General features: G+C 43.6%; 1 protein-coding gene and 1 long non-coding RNA gene across 2 annotated transcripts in view; one reads left to right on the forward strand and one right to left on the reverse strand.

Annotated features, from left to right (window-relative positions):
- Positions 1-436: 436 nt before the first annotated feature.
- Positions 437-20,330, reverse strand: LOC129492820 (uncharacterized). Its single transcript, XR_008660960.2, has 4 exons — positions 20,228-20,330; positions 9,265-9,364; positions 4,574-6,280; positions 437-680 (listed from the first exon to the last, which is right to left on the reverse strand). It is a non-coding gene; the product is annotated as an uncharacterized lncRNA (long non-coding RNA).
- Position 20,331: 1 nt separating this feature from the next.
- Positions 20,332-21,421, forward strand: part of NSMCE1 (NSE1 homolog, SMC5-SMC6 complex component) — a 44,372-nt gene continuing 43,282 nt past the window's right edge. Inside the window, exon 1 of the mRNA XM_055298130.2 lies at positions 20,332-21,326. Coding sequence (XP_055154105.2) covers positions 21,227-21,326 — 100 coding nt within the window. The 5' untranslated portion in view covers positions 20,332-21,226. The remainder of the gene's footprint in view (positions 21,327-21,421) is intronic.

Here is a 21,421-nt window from a genome sequence, read left to right on the forward strand (position 1 = left end):
AATGCATGTTAGCTGTCATTATTATGTTTTATTTCCATCACTGTTACTTGTAGTGGATGTTTGGTTGCCTACTAAGTAGTCATTCCAGCTCCTTTTTTCCACTATAGAGACTGAAAATGCAAGGTACTCACCTCCCCAGCCTCCTTACAGCTGGGGGGTGGATGACCTAATCTTGGGCAATGGAGCTTGAATGAAGGTGTGCAGGAGGCTTCTGGGAAATATTTTCCTCTCTGATAAAAAGAGAGATAGAAAGAGATTTTTGGACATTGTCTTGCAGGGAGGAGATACTTGGAGCTGTGGCAGCCATCTTGCAATCATGAGGACAGAGCCAAGGGTAAAAGCCAACATGCTGAAGATGTCAGAGCAGGGGCCTTTATAAGATCACTGAGTTTCTGCCCCAGCCCTGGAAACTCCTACCTTGGAACACTTTGCTAAATTCGATCGGAAATGCCTTTATTAGGAAAGCCATTTTTAATTGGGTACACTGGGATTAGTAGTTGAAAGTATTCGGAAATTTACAGTGGGTAACTGTTGAAAGAAAGTAGCTGGGTCAGGATGGAAATCCTGAACTCCCAGACTCAGATGAGAATGATAGCTGGCTGCCAACCTAGGTCACGGATGGATGATGCTTCTTGGTCTACTAATAGGTGCTTGGCCTCATGGGCCATTCCGCAGTCTATCTGTGGAAAAGAGAGTGAGTACATGAAAAAAAATACAGCAAAAAGGAAGAGAAAGAAGACAGGGAGAGAGGAATCATTCACAAGTGAATGACCCCAAATCCTCAGGCTTCATTTCTGCTGGCACAGCCTTGTTCATTTGCTCTGGGACATCCCATCATCAAATTGTAACATGGTTTCAATCCACTGTGGGATGGCAGAGAAACCACGGCATATCATCTAACCTGGTTTCATCAGTATTTCTAACTTAGTTTTTGGCAGGTTATTCATTCTCTTGTGTTGGAGACACTGTCTCTCTGTGTTGCTGAGAAAAGGGGGGATGGGGCTACGCTTCTCTTATTTCTGGTTAATTTTGTGGCTAGAAAAAATTTCGTGGGAAAGACTAATGCACAACATATTTTTACCACATCAACTACCAGTCCCATCATGACGCAGGATGTTGCAGGAATCACTGATGTGCACCTTGTACAGGTTGATGTAATGCTTACTTCTTGGTTTGCAGGTCAAAAACAAGCTAGAAGGGAGGAGTGGTGTCAATATACATGTTAAGGGCGAGTGCAATGACTCACGCCTGTAATCCCAGCACTTTGGGAGGCTGAGGCGGGCAGATCATTTGAGGTCAGGAGTTAGAGAACAGCCTAGCCAACATGGTGAAACCCCGTCTCTACTAAAAGTACAAAAATTATCCAGGCATGGTGGCAGGTGTCTAGTCCCAACTACTCAGGAGGCTGAGGCACAAAAATCGCTTGAACCCGGGAGGTGGAGGTTGCAGTGAGCCGAGATAGCACCATTGCGCTCCTGCCTGGGTGCCAGAGTGAGACCCCATCTCAAAAAAAAAAACAAAACAAAAAAACATTTTAAGGATATGATCACTCTCCTGGAGCCAAGAAATATCATTTCTCGACCCCAATGAGTACTGTCTTTCCTTATGTCATCACATTTCTTTATATACAACTGTAGTTCATCTCTGGTACTGATCCTCCCCTTCCAGTATCCTTCTCTTTTGGGCCACTCTACTCAAACCATGCTTTCTAGGGTCAACTATGACAGTGTCACCAAACACAAAGCCTTTCTTTTCCCAGTTCTCATGCAATCTTTTTCTCTCTGCAGCTGTTCATTCTTCATGAAATGCTCCTTCTGCTGATTTCCAAGATTCCACACCCACCCTCCTGGTTTCTCCTGACCTCTCTAATCACCTCCTTTCACTTCTCATCCTGCCCTCTAAATGTAATCACTCACATCCTCTCCTTTTTCCTCTAGCATTCTCCTTCTGGTTCTGCTCATTTATAAACTTACTTTTTTCCTTCTTGGGTACATGACCACCATCAAAGCTTCCACAATACATAAGTATATATATTCAGTGAATGTTTCCCCTGGATCTATTCTGGCTCTGTCCAATCTGATTTCCCAGATGGAACCTCTGTGAGCATTGGGTGTGCATTCTTCCAGACCTGGTACAAGCAGACACATCATTCCATAGAGTGGTGATTTTGTTTTGGTTTTATTTTGTTTTGTAGAGACGTGGTCTCGCTATGTTGCCCAGGTTATTCTTGACCTCCTGGGCTCAAGCACTCCTCCCACCTTGGCCTCCCAATGTGCTGGGATTACAGGCATGAGCCACTGCACCCAGCCCATAGCATGGCGTTGACTACGGTTCTGCATTGGTCATTTAAAGTCTCCACATCTAGCCCTGTCCTTTCTCCCATGCCCTAGTGTTTCATTTATTTATTTATTTATTTATTTATTTATTTATTTATTTATTTATGAGACAGGGTGGTCTCACTCTGTCACCCAGGCTGAAGTGCAGTGGTGCGACCTCGGCTCACTGAAACCTTCACCTCCTGGGTTCAAGCGATTCTGCTGCCTCAGCCTCCCAAGTAGCTGGGATTACAGGCGCCTGCCACAATGCCCAGCTAATTTTTGTATTTTTAGTAGAGACGGGGTGTCGCCACGTTGGCCAAGCTAGTCTCGAACTCCTGACCTCACGTGATCCGTCTACTTCGGCCTCCCAAAGTGCTGGGATTCCAGGCATGAGACCCCCCACCTGGCCCCACGCCCTCGTGTTTCATGACCCACACCTTGAGCATGTTCTCTCACACCCCTTGCCCTCAGAATGCCTAGGGCACAGTCACTGTCTCTTGCGAGCTAACTTCTTCTGTGCTTGGATGGTGTCACCATCCGATTAAGCAAGCTGGAAATGATGTTGTCATTGTTGACTTCCCTGTCTGTCTGTCTCTCTTTCCCATTCTCGCTTGTGAAAGACAGTCACAGCAGCCATGGGCTGTGCACTCTTCTTCTTTTATTATTTCCCAGCTTTTAGGTTTCAGGCGTACCCGTTCAGGCTTGTCACATGGGTAAATTGTGCGTTGCTGAGGTTCGGGGTACAAATGACCCTATCGCCCAGGTACTGAGCATAGTACCCAATAGGAAGCGTATCAATTCTTGCCCCCTTCTACCCTCCTCCCTCTAGTAGTCCCTCGTGTCTGTTGTTCCCATGTTAATGACCATGAGTGTTCAATGTTTAGCTCCCACTTATAAGCGAGAACATGCAGTATTTGGTTTTCTGTCCCTGTGTTAATTCACTGAGGATAAGAGTCTCCAGCCGCATCCATGTTGCTTCGAAGGACATGATTTCATTCTTTTTTATGGCTGCACAGTATTCCATGCAGTACCCTCCACTTCCATGTTCATTTTCACATCTGGCTTATTTCTCACTCCTTGCTGCTTCTGCCCTGGTCCAGCCCCCACCCTCCTCTCACCTGAAGTAAAGCTACATCCTCCAAGCTGCTTTCCCTGTTTTTTGTTGCTTGTGGCATCCTCTGTATGTCGCCTACTGTGAGGCAAAAGCAACTCCATTTTGGATGCAGATCCACCATGTTGACTTAAGATTCACCACAGTTCCAGGAATGCCTCTAAGATTTCTACTTAGTGCAAAGCCTGCCCTTAGGTCAAAACAACCTTGATGTTATCATAAACACATGCTAATCATAAATCCTGCCCTTAGGCAATTTCCCTATGGTATATAAGCCCTGGTCTCGGGGTCTGGGAGGTAGCAGCACAGGGGACCACTATTTCTCAGCCACTGGATACGTGGCTTCTGTTCACAAGTCCCAGTTAAATGCTTCTTTCTAGGAACCATGGCTCAAGCCTATAATCCCAACAATTTGGGGGACCATGGTAGGAGGATCACTTGAACCCAGCGCTTTGAGGCCAACATGGATAACATAGTGAGACCGTTTCTACAAAACATTAAAAAAAAATTAGCCAGGTGTGGTGGTGTGTGACTTGTAGTCCCAGCTACTCGGGAGGCTGAAGTGGGAGAATTGCTTGAGCCCAGGAGGTTAAAGATGTAGTCAGTTATGATCACATCACTTCACTCTAGCCTGGGTGACAGAGTAAGCCCCTGTCTCTAAAAACAACAATGACAACAACAACAAAAATTTGTCTCTGAGAAACTGGATTTGTCAGCCTCTTTCTTCAGCCTCTCAGCTTCCTCGGCCTTTGGGGTAGGTTTGTACCGACCTCCCACTGTGTATCACTGGCCAGTATCATCGCACTTCTTCCCTCCTGATTAATTCAGGCTGCAATGGCCCACACATGCCTAGAGAATGAATCAGGGTTGACTTAGGCCAGAAATAACAATTCCACTTCCCTTTCAGGGATTCTGACTTGCCCAGGCTTCCTTGCAGTAAGAGGTGCTGATGTGATTCAGTTTCGGCCAACAAGATACACAGGGGAAATCTGGGAAGAGGCCCATGAAGAGAAAGACCTCCTGCCCTACCTCTTCCCTAGCACCATCATTTTCATCTGTGGCACTGAACACCTGTAAGGCCTAGCTCCAGACTTATCTTTCCTCCAGTATGACCCACTTATGTTGCCAGTCACTTCTTACCTACCTTATGCTGGAGCTGGGGGTAGGAGCTTGGGAATTCAGGTCAGTTACATCATGCATCATAGTTGGTCTCCAAAGATGGCCCCAAATGAAGCCACTTCCCAGTGTTCGTGTTCTTATGCAGCCCTCTCCACTCTGAATCTGCACTGGTCCTCTGAAATATGTTAACTCACAGAATAAAAAGATAATGATGCTGTGTTAGTCTGCGCCCAAGCCTGACGAAGAACAAGATATTCTGATTTTATCCTCTCAGGAGCCCTGAGCCAGCGCACAAGAAACCCAACTGCCCTGAGACTGCCACGTTTTGAGGAAATGTAAGCTGACCACAAGGAGAGGCCACGTGGAGGAGAACTGAGACTCTCAGCCAACATGGAGGACCAGGCTCCAATCTCATGATGTAGTTTGAGCCATTCCAACCAGCCTCCACCCATTTGCGTCCCCTGAGTTGACATCACGGGAAGGAAAGATAAGCTGGGTAAGTTGGGGTGAAAATGTAACTGCAAATCATATCCTCTGTTCAGTCTCAAAAGCCTTCTCATTTTTTTTTTTTTTCTTTTTGAGACAGGGTTTCACTCTGTTGCCCAGGCTGGAGTGTGGTGGCAAAATCATGACTCACTGCAGCCTCAGCCTCCCAAGGCTCAGGTAATCCTCCTATGTCAGCCTCCCGAGCAGCTAGGACTATAGGCAGGCACCACCATGCCTGGCTAATTTTTACATTTTTTGTAGATATAGGATCTCCCTGTGTTGCTCAAGCTGGTCTCAAACTCCTGGGCTCAAGGGATCCTCCCGCCTCGGCCTCCCACAGTGCTGGGACTACAGGTGTGAGCTGCTGCACCTGGCCAGCCTTCTCTTTCTTGCAAATGATTGCACTTTTCTGCAGCTTCACTTTGCTTACACGGGCCTCTCAGCCTGCATTACCTTTCCTCTGCATCAGTTATCCCATCCTCCAAAGCAAATCTGGAAAGCCCCCACTTCTATAAACCTTCCAGATGATGTCAACTCTGGAGTGGGTATTTGGACCAGCTCTGCAGCAAGTGTGTGCTTTTGCTCACTATGCACCTACCCTCCCTCTCTTGTTGTAACAGCACCCCAGTTTTGTTTGGATGAACTCCCCCCACTACCTTTTAGTGCAACTCTGTCAATCAAGTTGTCCATTAACTTGTGTTTCAAGTGGGACATAGAACCTGCCCGGGCCAATCAGTTGTTTTCTCTCTCTCTCTCTCTCTCCTCTCACTCTTTCTCCGGTGCAAATCCTGAGAGGGTGACAGATAGCTGAAAATGGATGACAGCCTGACCAGACCTCCATCAGCTGCTGCTGGCAAGGTCTCCCAAGTTCTCTGGTCCACATTCAGTCCCAGATCTGAGCCTCCAGCGTTTTCATTTGAGTCTACGAGCCACCCTGGAGCAGAGACAGTAAAGCTCACCAATGATTCCATTGTTCCCTTTCATTTCCCAGTGTCCTGGCAGTTAGGGAAGATCTCGTGACTAGTTCTGACCAGAGATCCTAGAGTAGAAAGGACACATGTCACTTTCAGGCTGAGGCAGTAAAAAGCCCCTGTGCAAACTCCCAGCCTCTTTCTTCCCCTGCCATGGTCACACCAACAAGGCTTCATGTTTCAGGGCTGCAGCCACCAGATGGTGGAACCTCCATTAATCTGAGTGAAGGGAGGGCAGAGCCTCCTGCTGATCCCCATGTGGTAGATTGCACAACCTAGAAATAATAATTTTGAGAATGTTTGTTATAGCAGCATGACCTAGACTGTCCTGAATAATATATACCAATACCCTTCCTACCCTTCCAATAAACTTTTTTTGCTTAGATTATCACATCAGTTTCTTGTACCTAAACCAGCTTAACTGATAAACTAACAGCACTTAGTAGCAATTTCTTTTTTTCCTTCTTTCTTTCTTTCTTTCTTTCTTTCTTTCTTTCTTTCTTTCTTTCTTCCTTTCTTTCTTTTCTTTCTTTCTTTCTCTTTCTTTTCTTTCTTTCTTTCTTTCTTTCTTTCTTTCTTTCTTTCTTTCTTTTCTTTCTCTCTTTCTGTTTTTCTCTTTCTTTCTCTCTTTTTCTTTTTTCTTTCTTTCTCTTTCTTTCTCTCTCTCTTTCTTTTTCTTTTTTTTTTGAGACAGGGTCTCACTCTGTCACCCAGGCTGAGTGTAGTGGCGCAATCTATGGCTCACTGTAGCCTTGAACTCTACAGTGGGCTCAAGCAATCCTCCCACCTCAGCCTCCCCAGTAGCTGGAACCACAGGTGTGTGCCACCACACGTCACTAATTTTGGTATTTTTAGTAGACACGGGGTTTCAACATGTTGCCCAGGCTGATCTCGAACCCCTAGGCTCAAGCAATCCTCCTGCCTCAGTCTCTCAAAATGCTGGGATTACACGGGTGAGCCATTCCACCTGGCCAGCAATTCCTTTGTTGATTACACTTACTAATGTGCATTTATCTTATTTTTTCTTGTCAGCTGAGAGCAACCTGACCTAAGGACTATAGAGATTCATCTTTGCATCTTACCACACTGCTGAGCACTTTCTTGATAAGATTTGTTAGGATGAATGTAAAAACTGAATGAAAATGAAATTTTTGTTTTGTTTTTAGAGACAGGGTCTCTCTTTGTCATCCAGGCTGGAGTGCAGTGGTGTGATCATAGCTCACTTCAGCCTTGAATTTCTAGACTCAAGCGATCCTCCCACCTTAGCCTCCCAGTAGCTGGGACTACAGGAATTGAATTCATTTTTTAAATTCAATGTTTGCATTCATCCTATCAAATAGTATCAAGAGCCTTATAAGTATTCATCAGTGTGTACCACCACCAGACCTAGCTAATTTTTAAATTTTCTGTAGAGACAGGGTCTTGCTGTGTTGCCCAGGCTGGTCTCAAACTCCTAGCCTCAAGTGAGCCTCCCACCCCAGCCTCCCAAAGTGCAGTGATTATAGACATGAGCCACTATGCTTGGCTGAAAATGAAAAATGTGGTGAGTCAACCAGTTACTCTCTTTTCAACTGTGGTTTTCTAATCCATTTTCAAGTGAGGTTTCTTTTTTTCTTTTCTTTTGTTTTTTTTGAGACAGAGTCTTGCTCTGTAGCCCAGGCTGGAGTGCCGTGGCGCAAGCTTGGCTCACTGCAACCTCTGCCTCCTGAGTTCAAGCGATTCTCTTGCCTCAGCCTCCTGAGTAGCTGGGATTACAGGCATGTGACACCATGATGGGCTAATTTTTGTATTTTTAGCAGAGATGGGATTTCGCCGTGTTGGCCAGTCTGGTCTCGAACTCCTGATCTCAGGTTATCTGCCCACCTTGGCCTCCCAAAGTGCTGGGAATAAAGGCATAGCCACCATGCCTGGTCTCAAGTGAGTTTTAATTAAAAGAGATTTAAAAATATGATTGCATCTCTATTTTTATGATGACAGTGGCATATATATAATAATATCTATATGTTTCAATCAAATTGTAGTCATAACTTTAAAAAACCTTGTTAAATGACAAAGAGTAAAACACTTTGGAAACATCAGAACAGCAACAATATTCACCAAGCTCTTTATTTGCAACAGACACTCTATGTAGGGTTTTTACTTTTTCATCCTCCAACCACACTCCATCCCTAATCCTGGTGTCTACATCTTATCGAAGACGAAAGAAGCAGCAGCAATTTGGAACTATTTGTTTATTGCTCCCAAAGGAATAAATAATTTTCAAATCATAAAAAGGGGGACTCAGAGGAGCTGGTAGACTAATAAAGAAGAACCATAAAGAGAAGGAAATTCTCCACTTTTGTTCATTTAAAAATAAACCCAACGGTTGGGTGTTCACACCTGTAATCCCAGCACTTTGGGAGGCCAAGGAGGGAGGATCACTTGAGGCCAGGAGTTTAAGACCTGCCTAGGCAACAAAGTGAGATCCAATCTCTACAAGAAATAAAAAAATTGCTGGGTGTGGTGGTGTGCACCTGTACTCCCAGATACTTGGGAGGCTGAGGCAGGACGATCACTTGTGCCCAGGAGTTTGAGGCTGCAGTGACCTAAGATCACACCACTGTACTCCAGCACGGATGACAGAGTGAGACCCTATCTCTTTAAAAAATTCTTTTTTTTTTTTTTTTTTTGAGATGGAGTCTCGCCCCGTCACCCAGGCTGGAGTACAGTGGCGTGATTTTGGCTCACTGCAACCTCTGCCTCCTGGGTTCAAGCAATTCTCCTGTCTCAGCCTCCCAAGTAGCTGGGATGACAGGCGCCTGCCACCATGCCCAGCTAATTTTTGTATTTTTAGTAGAGACGGGGTTTCTCCATGTTGGTCAGGCTGGTCTTGAACTCCTGACCTCAGGTGATCCACCCACCTCGGCCTCCCAAAGTGCTGGGATTACAGGCGTGAGCCACCGCGCCTGGCCAAAAAATTCATTTTTTAAATTCAATTTTTGCATTCATCCTATCAAATAGTATCAAGGGTCTTACAAGTATTCAGCAGTGTATACCAGCTTGGATGGCACAGCGAGACCCTGTCTCAAAAAAAAAAAAAGAAAATGAAACACATGCAAAGTGGAAATGACTTACAACCTGCTCCCAGTGAGAGAAAGAGAGAGAAAGATAAATGTTACTGTTGGAATAATCTTTAAGAGCATGCGGTGTGGGGTATGTGAAAGAATCTAAATGTGTTACAGATCAGGGCTTCTCAAACATTCACACGCTCAGAATTCACCTGCAGATCTTGCTAAAATGCAGATTCCGCTTCAGTATGTCAGGGAGGGGCCTCAGTCAACTCCTTAGATGTCTCAAGCTCCCAGGGGGTGCTGAGGCTGCTGGAAGAGCAAGTGCAGAAAACTCATGGGATCAGAACAGCCAACACAATTCAAGAACTCTTCAGAAGCTTGGGTTGGGGGTTTTGATGAGCTTGCCCTGAGTTCAGCCTTTGATCAGTTCTCTTTAAAAGTCGACTAGGAAATCACTGTTACCTTGTATCTTATCTGGAAATCACTTCTCTGGTAGCTTCACTATCTTTTTAGAAAAAGAGTCAAGAACACAGACGCAGGGGAAACAGGTCTGAAAAGCGAGAACGAGCGTAACAAGTTCTACACACTACAACTTCTGTGCTTTACTGAGATTTAGTTTTAATTTTTGGCCACTTTTTCTAACAAGACTGGCTATGTGTTTGCTCAGGTTAGAGGACTTTAGAAGAAGGGAATTATAAGCGCTTAGGACTTCTGGTAGCCCGACAGAGGGGAAGAGATGGAAATAATATGAAAAGCTCACTCTAGAATGAAAAATTCACCACCGTCTTGGGGTATTTCTTGCAAAGGCAAAAAGCCCTAGAGTAGTCACTGTCCTCAGGATATCTTTGAGACGGAATCTCACTCTGTTGCCCAGGCTGGAGTGCAGTGGTATGATCTTGGCTTACTGCAACCTCTGCCTCCCGGGTTCAAGTAATTCTCCTGCCTCAGCTTCCTCAGTAGCTGGGACTTCAGGCATGTGCCACCACGCCCAGCCAGTTTTTGTATTTTTAGTAGAGATGGGGTTTCCCCATGTTGGCCAGGCTGGTCTCGAACCCCTGACTGCAAATAATCTGCCTCCCAAAGTGCTGGGATTATAGGCGTAAGCCACCATGCCCGGCCCTCAAAGATACCTTCTACTCATCAAGAAAGGTCATCGTGTGCTTCAGATAGCAGAGAGATATATTTTCGAATAATTAATATAGAAAAATAGAAAAAAATCTTTAAAAAATGTTGGTGCTTGAAGGAATATTCTAGTTATGCGAAACAATTCTGGGCCAGGTGTGGTGGCTCACACCTGTAATCCCAGCACTTTAGGAGGCCAAGGCAGGAGGATCACTTGAGCCCAAGAGTTTGAGACCAGCCTGGGTAATACATCAAAATCCCACCTCTACTAAAAATTAAAAAAAAAAAAAAAAAAAAAAGCCAGACATGGCGGCTTATGCCTGTGGTCCCAGCTACTCGGGAGGATGAGACAGGAAGATTGTTTGAGTCTGAGAGGTTGAGGCTGCAGTGAGCCGTGATCATGCCACTGTGCTCCAGGCTGGGTGACAGAGCAAGAACCTGTATCAAAAATAATAATAAAAATTTAAAAATCTTATATATAACAATTCTCAGATGATGCTGGGTAATTATGGCTATAACTATATCCCAATCACATCTATGTAGACTATTATATATATTCTCTATTTCCTTATATCTAAAATCTTTATGATCACACAGACTCAGTTATTCTGAAAAATAGTATCTCTTATGATTATAAAATAAGACATACTCTTGGAGAAAAGTTGGAAAATATAAGAAAATAATAAAAACAGTTTATACACACTGTTAATATTCTGGTGTGTGTTTAGTTTTCTCTCTTAAAATATCCTGAATTTTTTTTTCTGACATCAAGTATTCTTTGAAAACATGATTTTTAGGGTACATAAGATTCCATAGAATTGTTACCCACTCCAACTATTCTCTTTTATAACATTGGGAGACATTTAAGTTGTTTCCTTCTTCCCCTAATATAACTAAGTCTCTTATGCACTTCCTTGTACATTAACTTTTGTGAGCATCTCTGATTATTTCCCCAGATAGATTCCCAGAAGTGGAATTGCTGGGTCAAAGAACACAGACATGTCTGGGTTCTTAATGAGTACAGCAAAATTGCCCTGTGGAGAGACCGAACCGTCTGCACTGCCTCTGGCAATGTATTTCTCATTTTAGCATCTGAGCTTTCTGCTGCCTTTAAATTTAGTAATCGGTTTTATTTTTATTTTTTTGAGACGGAGTTTCGCTCTGTCTCCGAGGCTGGAATGCAGTGGTGTGATCTCAGTTCACTGCAACCTCCACCTCCCGGGTTCAAGGGATTCTCCTGCCTCAGTCTCCTGAATAGCTGGGATGGTAGGCGCGCGCCACCACGCCCAGCTAATATTTTGTATTTTTAGTAGAGATGAGGTTTCACTGTGTTAGCCAGGATGGTCTCGATCTCCTGACCTCATGATCTACCCGCATTGGCCTCCCAAAGTGCTGGGATTACAGGCATGAGCCACCGTGCACGGCCTATTGACAGTTTTTAAAGTTGACCTTTGGGAGCTGTCACCATTCCTTTTAAGAAGAATGATGAGTAGAGGGCGATCATTTTCCTTTTTTTCCCTACCAACTTGTGCGCATCACCTCTGTTAGATCGAACTTAAAATTTCTTTTCTTTTCTTTCTTTCTTTCTTTTTTTTTCTTTTGAGGCAGTCTCACTCTGTTGCCCAGGCTGGAGTGCAGTGGCACCATCTCGGCTCACTGCAACCTCCACCTCCTGAGTTCAAGCGATTCTCCTGCTTCAGCCTCCTGAGTAGCTGGGATTATAGGCATATGCCACCATGCCTGGCTAATTTTTTGTGTGTATTTTTGTATTTTTAGTAGAGATGGGGTTTTACCCAGGCTGTTCTCAAACTCCTGACCTCACGTGATCTAATTGCCTTGGCCTCCCAAAGTGCTGGGATTACAGGCATGAGCCACTGCACCTGGCTTGAACTTAAACTTTCATGAATCCAAAAATTATGTATTTATCACACTGCTGAGCTTTATTAAAAAAAAACAAAAATGATGTAGTATACAAATGCTGATGAAAACGACTTTGAAAAGGGCTTGACTTCAGCTGTCGAAAACCTGGTCTCTAATCTCCATTATCTTCTCCATTCATTGCTATGTACTTTTCAAAAATATGCTTTTAATTCTTTTTTCATATTTTCACTCTTCCTATCAGAAATTTGTTTTTAAATACAGAAAAGTAAAAGTGAAAAAAATGACAGTTGTCCATTTTTCTACCATCCAACATTAACCACTGTTAACATTTTGGCATATTTGACTTTAACCCCTTTTTAAAGCCAATATTTGAAAAATTCAATTTTCAAATCTTTTCAATCCTTAAATTCATTGCCATATGAATACATAGTTTTATTATTTTAGTTTACAATTAGAATACTCCAGGCTGGGAGCGGTGGCTCACGCCTATAATCCCACCACTTTCGGAGGCTGAGGTAGGTGGATTACTTGAGGTCAGGAGTTCAAGACCAGCCTGACCAACATGGGGAAACCCCGTCTCCACTAAAAATACAAAAATTAGTTGGGTGTAGTGGTGTGAACCTGCAGTCCCAGCTACTTGGGAGGCTGAGGCAGGAGAATCGCTTGAACCCAGGAGGCAGAGATTGCAGTGAGCCAAGATTGAGTCATTGCACTCCAGCACGGGCGACAGAGCAAGACTCCAGCTCAAAATAAATGAAACAATAGAAATAAAATTAGAATACTCTAGATAAACCTCAAGATCTTTATTCTCTTCTGCCATCCCAATCTTCCTTTCCCCTTCCTAGAGGCCCTCTAGCTTGAGCTTTATAACAATCTTTTCAATCCTTAAATAGAAAATAGTTTTATATGCATATGCTCATCTATTGGCAAATTATAATATTGCCATTTTGCATTGCTCCAAATTTGCATAAATGGTAATCTTGCTGTATCATCTTTATATCTTGCTTTTCCCCCACTCTATGCTTTCAGGATTCATTCATGTAGACACTTGTGAGTTAATTCATTCCTTTTCATGTTATATTACCGTCCATGGTACATGACTATTTTGCTTTATGATTTCCTTATTAATGGCTCTTTAGGACGTTTCATTTTTTTCCCACCACATTGTTGCAGCAAATCTCAAGCATACACGGGAGATTTTCTTCAGTTAAATTCCTAGAAGTGGAATTGCTAGATAAGCTTTTTCAATTTCAATAACACCAAATAGCTCTCCAGAGGGGCTATATACAACATTTATAACCCCACCATATACGTACAAGAATACTGGTCTTTCTTTACCCTTGACCACATTTTGTCATTCTTATAGGGAAAAAGTTGGTTTCCTTTTCTTGGTTTTATTTCCAACTAATAGTGAGGTTAAACATCTTTCCACATATATTTATATTTAAATATATATTTTATAAATATATATATTTATAAATACGTTTTTATAAATATATATATTTATAAATATATTTATAAATTATATACTTTATAAATTATATATATATTTTAATATGGAGTCTAGCTCCATTACCCAGGCTGGAATGCAGTGGTGTGATCTCGGCTCAGTGCAACCTCTGCCTCCCAGGTTCAAGTCCCAAGTAGCTGGGACTACAGGCGCCTGCCACCATGCCCCGCTAATTTTTGTATTTTTAGTAGAGATGGGGTTTCACCATGTTGGCCAGGCTTGTCTCGAACTCCTGACCTCAGGTGATCCACCCGCCTCGGCCTCCCAAAGTCCTGGGATTACAGGAGTGAGCTATTGCACCTGGTACCCACATATTTTTTAGCCATGTGAATTTTCTCTTTTGGAAGAGATGTTCTTTTGATACACTGGTAGACTGAATTTTTTTCAATACATATTTGTAATATAGATGAGCCTGACATTTTCTTTAATTTTGCTGTTCTCTTTTTGGTGTCAAAATTAAACTAGTCTCAGAATGTGTTGAATAGCTTTCTCTAACTTGTTCATATTCCAGTGAATTTTGCATAATATAGTCTTTTTGTGTGTGCTGATCACTCCAGCAAAACTTACTTGTTCTGGACATCTTAGGAAGTGAAGCATATCCTATACTTCTAGTTCAATTTCATTAGTGATTATTACTTTTAATGGCAAAGACCTCAATTACTTTTGCACCAACCTAATACTTTTCTTCTTGGGTCAAGTTTTGTAATTTTTATTTTTGTTAAAAATTACCTTTTTTCTAATTTTTCAAATGTATTGGCATAAAGTTTGTGGTATACTTTTGTGCTTTCTAAAATTTTGACTCTAGCTGGTATGTTCAGTTTGCCATTTATCGTATTGTTTGTACGATTTTCTTGATCAATCTTACATGAAGTTTTTCTATTTTATTAGTCATTAAGAGAACACCAGCTTTTGGCTTCTATAATCAACTTCATTTTCTTTTGTTCTTTGTTTTGCTCATTTCTGCTTTTTCATTCTTATTTCCTTCCTTCTGCTTTCTCTGGGTTTCTGTAGTTGTTATATTTCTAACTTTTAACAATTAACTCCTTTACATTTTTTCTTATTTTGCAAGAAGTATACTTAAAGCTATAAGTCCCCCTCTAATTATTATTATTATTACTATTATTTTTATTTTCAGATGGAGTCTTGCTCTGTCACCCAGGCTGGAGCGCAGTGGCGTGATCTCAGGTCACTGCAGACTCCCGGGTTCAAGCGGTTCTCCTGCCTCAGGCCTCCTGAGTACCTGGGATTACATGCGTCCACCACCATGCCCGGCTAATTTTTGTATTTTTAGTAGAGATGGGGTTTCGTCATGTTGGCCAGGCTGGTCTCGAACTTCTGACCTCAGGTGATCTGCCCGCCTCAGGCTCCCAAAGCGCTAGGATTACAGGCGTGAGCCCCGTGCCCAGCTAATTATTTAGTTGGATCCCACATGTTTTGTTATGTCAGATTTTCATTGTCATTTATTTCCAAATATTTTATAATTTCCATATTGGTTTTCTTTTTAATCTGAATGTTTTCAGTTTCTAAACACATGTTCTTTTTCTTTTAAAAATGTACGATAAAGTCTTTCAACATATAAAAAGTTATAAAAAATATAATACCTGTGTATGTGGTCCTGTACTCAACCCCTCACTTAAGAAATAAAACTCGAATATATGCTTATAATTTTTAATTTTTATTTTTTTGAGACAAAGCTTTGCTCTTGTTGCCCAGGCTAGAGTGCAGTGGCGCAATCTTGGCTCACTGCAACGTCTGCCTCCCGGGTTAAAGCAATTCTCCTGCCTCAGCCTCCTGAGTAGCTGGGTTTACAGGCACCCACCACCATGCCTGGCTGATTTTTTTGTATTTTCAGTAGAGATGGGTTTCATCATGTTGTCCAGGCTGGTCTCGAACTCCTGACCTCAGGTGATCCACCTGCCTTGGCCTCCCAAAGTGCAGGGGTTATAGGTGTGAGCCGGCGAGTCCGCCCAATTTTTAATTTTTAAAAATTCATAAGTAATAGATGTATGTGGTTAAAAAAAAAAAGTTCATTCTGACTTCCTGGCCCCTTCCTCAGAAGCAACTGCAGTTACTAATTTAAGGTGTATTGTATCTACACCTTTTTGGCTCTCTTTTTGTTGTTGACGTTTAATTTTACCACATTGCGGTTCGTGAATGTGGTCTATAGATTCTTTGGAATTCATTGAAGCTTCCTTTGTGGCCCAGTACATAGTCAATTTCTGTAAAGAATAGATATACCAAAGTTTTTTTTTTCTAAAATACAAGCCTGATCTCATCACTTACTTTTCATAAGCTTCTGTGGTCTTCGGGTGAAGACCAACACCCTCAGCGTATTATTTCTCGAAGCTTCCTCTCTAGCCAAGGCCTTGGCCCTCACCTTGTGGTCAACAAATTTATGTACTCATAGCTCTCATGCATTTTAGGGTCAGCTTTGCGAAGTCTGAATCATCAGAGCTGTCCAGGAATAGAGAGTCCAAAGTCTGGCACTTCAAAGGCCCAATACTCACAGAGCCCACTAGGGAATGAGCCATCCTCTGAGTCATACTGAGGCAGGACTGTCACCCCATGGGGTACCACTCTGCATGGTGAACTTTGATCCTTACTCACTACTTGTTCCTGCTGAACGAGATTCACCTCATAGAGGCCTCTGATTGCTGTACTGCTTCCATTTTCATTTATCAGCACTTTCCCTTCTGTTTATTTTTGCCAGATCCATAGTGGATCACTTGACAGTAGCATTCTCCCGTCACTTGGCCTTCTATTAATCAGTTGCTTATCCCCAGCTAAGACCCACTTCAGTATGAATCCAGGGTGAGCTTCTGCTCTGAAACCCCAGGATGGGGATGGGGGTGTTGAGGGAGGGATCAGATAACTGACTGTCATCTCTACACATTTCTGGTTTCAACCTCAGCTAGGAGCTCATCTCTGCATTGTCGTCAGCATCTCTTCCAAACCTTTTGATCCATTCCCCTTAAATCCCGTAGCATCTCCTCAGCACCTCCTGACCTTTTTTGGGATAGGCCGGTGTGCAGTGGCAGCATCCCTCAACCTTAACCTCAACTGCAGCCTCAACCTCCAGGGCTTGACCTCCCAGGCTCAAGCCATCCTCCCACCTCTGCCTCCCAAGTAGCTGGGACTATAGACACATGCCACCACACTCGGCTAATTTTTAAATTTTTCTGTAGAGATGAGGTCTTGCTGTGTTGCCCAGGCTGGTCTTGAACTCCTGACCTCAAGCAATCCTCCCACCTCAGCCTCCCAAAGTGCTGGGATTACAGGTGTGAGCCACCACACCAGGCCCTCTTCAGCCACAGAATGATACTGTTTGCTACCTTATGGAGAAAATGGAAAACATCAGGAGTGAGCTTTTATTTAGCCACTTTCACCTCTTTTCCCGCTGTTTCAGAAGTGTCTCTTTTCCTCTCTAGGTTAACAGTAATATCCTGTCTCTATACAACTTTGACCCCATCCCTTTTTGTCTCTCTTTTTTTTTTTTTTTTTTTAAGACAGAGTCTCGCTTTGTTGCCCAGGCTGGAGTGCAGTGGCACAGTCTCAGCTCACTGCAACCTCCATCTCCCGGGTTCAAGAAATTCTCCTGCCTCAGCGTCCGGAGTAGCTGGGACTACAGTGTGCGCCACCATGCCCGGCTAATTTTTTGTATTTTTAGTAGAGATGGGGTCTCACTATGTTGGCCAGGCTAGTCTCAAACTCCTTTTTTTTTTTTTTTTTTTGAGATGGAATCTCGCTCTGTCACCCAGGCTGGAATGCAGTGGCTCGATCTCAGCTCACAGCAACCTCTGCCTCCCGGGTTCAAGCAATTCTTCTGCCTCAGCCTCCCAAGTAGCTGGGCCTACAGGCATGCACCACCATGCCCAGCTAATTTTTGTATTTTTAGTAGAGACAGGGTGTCACCATATTGGCCAGGCTGGTCTCGAACTCCTGACCTCATGATCCACCCACCTCGGCCTCCCAAAGTGCTGGGATTACAGACGTGAGCCACCACACCTGGCTGCCTGTTTTTATTTTACGGATTATTATCTCTGCTCCTGAGTCTTCAAGTCTTGCCTTCTGAAGTCATACTTCCCAAAAGAGCAGTCAGCATTCCCTCTCCACTTCCTCAACTTCCACTCTTCACTCTTGGAGTTCGATCTGGCTTCCTCCCTTCTCTATTAAGACGGCCTTTGTTGGCCATCAAATTCTAAATCAATGGCGCATCTTTCTTGACCTCTCCAGAGCATTGACGATTCTGACCACACCCTCCTTCTCAAAAGTCTCTCTTCCTATGTGCCTCTGATTCTTGAGAATTTCTTGAAGCTTCCTTTGTGGCCCAGTAATCAATTTCTGTAAATGTTCCAAGCATGTTTGAAAAGAATAGATATATCCAAGTTCTTTTTCTAAAATACAAACCTTCTCTCATTTCTTCCTGGTCTTCCATCACTTCTAGGGTCTTCAAATGAAAGACCAACCCCCTCAGTCTTGAATCTTTCTTTTCTTTCTACCTTTTTTTCTTGACTCTTTGATCTTGAAATGCCAGTGTTCCCAGCGTTTTCTATTCTTTTATCTCTCCACACACCAGGGAAGCACATGCTTCACAAAAGGGGTCGGTCTTTCCCAAGCTCTGAACAAGTGCTGCCATGGGGGAAGGCTGGCCCACTGTCATCAGACTTCCCCACTTTTCCAGAGCAGTCAGCTACAGTAGGGTTTTATGTGAAATGTCCCAAGTTTATTTATTTATTTTTGAGACAGAGTCTGGCTGTGTCACACAGGCTGGAGTGCAGTGATGCAGTCTCAGCTCACTGCAACCTCTTCTTCCTTGGCTCAAGCTGTCCTCCCATCTCAGCCTCCTGAGTAGCTGGGACTACAGGTGTTCACCGGCATGCCTGGCTATTTTTTTTTTTGTGTATATATATATATATATATATATTTTTTTTTTTTGTAGAGATGGGGGCCTCACCATGTTGGCCATGGCTGATCTCAAACTCCTGAGCTCAAGCCATCCTCCCAGCTTGGACTCCCAAAGTGTTGGGGTTACAGGAATGAGCCACTGTGCCCAAAGATTGAAAACCCCAACTTTAAATATTGATAATGAATAGAAAATTTCACATAACCGTGTAGGGCAAACAAAACACAAATGTTACTCCTTAGGGCTTTATTTCCCCCCTCATTTGACTACCTATTAGGCAGTTTATAAAGAACTTATTAGTGGTGTTAGTTTACACTTATTGAGGGCTTACAATGTGCCACAGAGACTCTTCTAAGTAGTTTACGTTTACTCTTCCTTTAATCTTCAGAATAACACTATCAACAAAGTGTTATTATTAAACCTGCTTTATAGATGAGCAAACTGAGGCTGAGAACTTGAGCTCAGTCATCCCTTAGTATCTGTGAGGGATTGGTACCTCAGTCCCCATGGATACCAAAATTCTCGATGCTCAAGTCCCATTATGTAAAATCAAAACCACCTTTGTAAAAAGCATAACTGAGAAAATTATGATAGTGAAAGAGATCTGGCCTGACTCCATCTTGCTTCTAACTTCCAAGCTGTCCTTGATCATTCCTGGGCATAGGTGGAATTAATGTTGGAAAGAACTTAGTTTATAGTTTAACTTTGAAACAAAGGCAATAATAGCCCTTTCCCAAAACAAATCCCCTTCTTGCCTATGAACGGGTCTGCCTTTGTAGACTAACAAATTAGCTAAAGGATTAGAAATTATGGTTTAGGAGGTCACGCAAGCTGGAGGCTACAGGATTGACCCTCCCCAGATTGCTTCCGGGAGTAACATCATTGTTCTAAAACCTAAAATCAGTGCTTGAGATATTTTGCAGAACCCGCGTTCTAATGTACCAGCTGACGCCACCCAGCCCTGTAATCTGGCTAATCTGGTCCTATGGCCCTAACCCAGGATCTGACTCAGTGCAAGAGGACAGCTTTGACTCCTTTCCTCTCTGATCCAACCAATCAACACTCTCTAATCCCCAGCCCCCTACCCACCAAATTATCCTCGAAAACCCTGAATTTCCGGGGAGACTGATTTGAGTAATAATAAAACTGTGGTCTCCTGTTCAGCCAGCTCTGTGTGAATTAAACTTTCTCTATTGCTATTCCCGTCTTGATAAATTGGTTCTGTCTAGGCAGCAGGCAAGGAGAAACACTGGGCGCTTACAAAATGCCAGAATTATTTGCATTTAACCTATGCAAATCCTCCAGTATATTGAAAATCATCTTTAAATTACTTACAATACTTAATACAATGTAAATGCTATATAAGTAACTGCTATGCTGTATTGCTTTCAGAATTTGTATTATTTTTACTGTTGTATTGTTATTTTATACTGTTTTCCCCCACAAATATTATCCACCCACAGTTGCTTCAATCTGTAGATGGGGAACCTGTAAACATGGACGGCTGACTGTACTTTGTCCTATGTCTCAGAGACACTGAGTTTAAGGCCCAGGATTCCATGTTGACCATCCAGCTCCAAAGCTGAAGCTTTTACTCACCACACACCACTGCTTTCCCACTTAGCAGATGAAACTGAAGCCCAGAGAGGTTAAGAGGTTGTCCAAGATCACAGGGGGTGGTGAGTGACCAAGCCTGGCTTTGAGCTATCCTCACAGAGACAGCTATTTGCAGGTACCGCTGTTCTATATTAGTTACCTGTTTCCCTTGCTAGGCTGCATCCCTAGCTCTCAGACTAGGGATGGAATTCAAACGTTTGGAAAATTAATGCCTTGAAGATTCAAAGCAGTCCATTCACTTCCACGAGTAATTTCACTTGCTTTCTCACAATCCCTAGGTAAGGTAATAGTTAACATATAATCAGCACTCCCATGTGACACTTTTCAATGGCTATGCTAAGCACCTGATATAGGTGTTATTATCTCTTGTAAATCTCACCAACACTATTTTGCAAGGACTAATATCCCCATTTAATGGAAGAGGAAACTGAGGCTCAGTGCCTTGCCCAAGCTCCTGCCAACTAGTAAGTGGCAGAGCCAGGATTCTAGCTCAGGCTCTATGACCACAGAATCCACATTTTTCTTTTCTTTTTTTTTGAGCTCTGTCACCCAGGCTCCAGTGCTGTGGTGCGATCTGGCTCATTGCAACCTCTGCCTCTCGGGTTCAAGTGATTCTCCTGCCTCAGCCTCCCGAGTAGCTGGGATTACAGGCACACCCCACCACGCCCGGTTAATTTTTGTACTTTTAGTAGGGACGGGGTTTCACCATGTTGGCCAAGCTGGTCTCGAACTCCTGACCTCAAGTGATTGGCCCGCCTTGGTCTCCCAAAGTGCTGGGATTACTTACAGGCGTGAGCCACCGCGACCGGACCTGAGTCCACATTTTTGACGTCAATACCACACTCAGTTCCACAGATGGGGAAACTGAGGCCTGGGGCAGGGCACTACATTGTGCCAGCGGAATCGTGGCCATTGAGGGAAGCACAGGCTGCACGCCGATTCTTCCTCCTTGGTCAGGGAAGTTACTGAGGTGCAGGAGGCGGAGGGCGACAAGTGGAAGCCCTTTCCCATTACTAAGGATCGAGAGCGGGCGTATTTTGGGATCTAACCCACGAGGCGGAAACACCGAGACAATGGAGCGAACGGAGAACCGGAAGTGCGTCATTCAACGGACGGGCGAATAGGCTGCAGGCCACCAATGGGAACGCCGCGTTCGCATTCGCCCAGCCCCAAAGGAAGAAGAGTCCGCCTTGCGACCGTATCCGCTAGCGCGGCCCGGGATGCGCTTGGGCTCCCTGGTGGGTAACGTGGGGAGGTAGGGGTTAGAGGGGAAAGAAGAGAGACTTCGAGGAAGGCGAGGGGAGGACGGAAGGTGGGGTGGGCGAGACAGGCA

Source organism: Symphalangus syndactylus, chromosome 11 (assembly GCF_028878055.3).
Source record: "Symphalangus syndactylus isolate Jambi chromosome 11, NHGRI_mSymSyn1-v2.1_pri, whole genome shotgun sequence".
NCBI lineage: Eukaryota > Metazoa > Chordata > Mammalia > Primates > Hylobatidae > Symphalangus > Symphalangus syndactylus.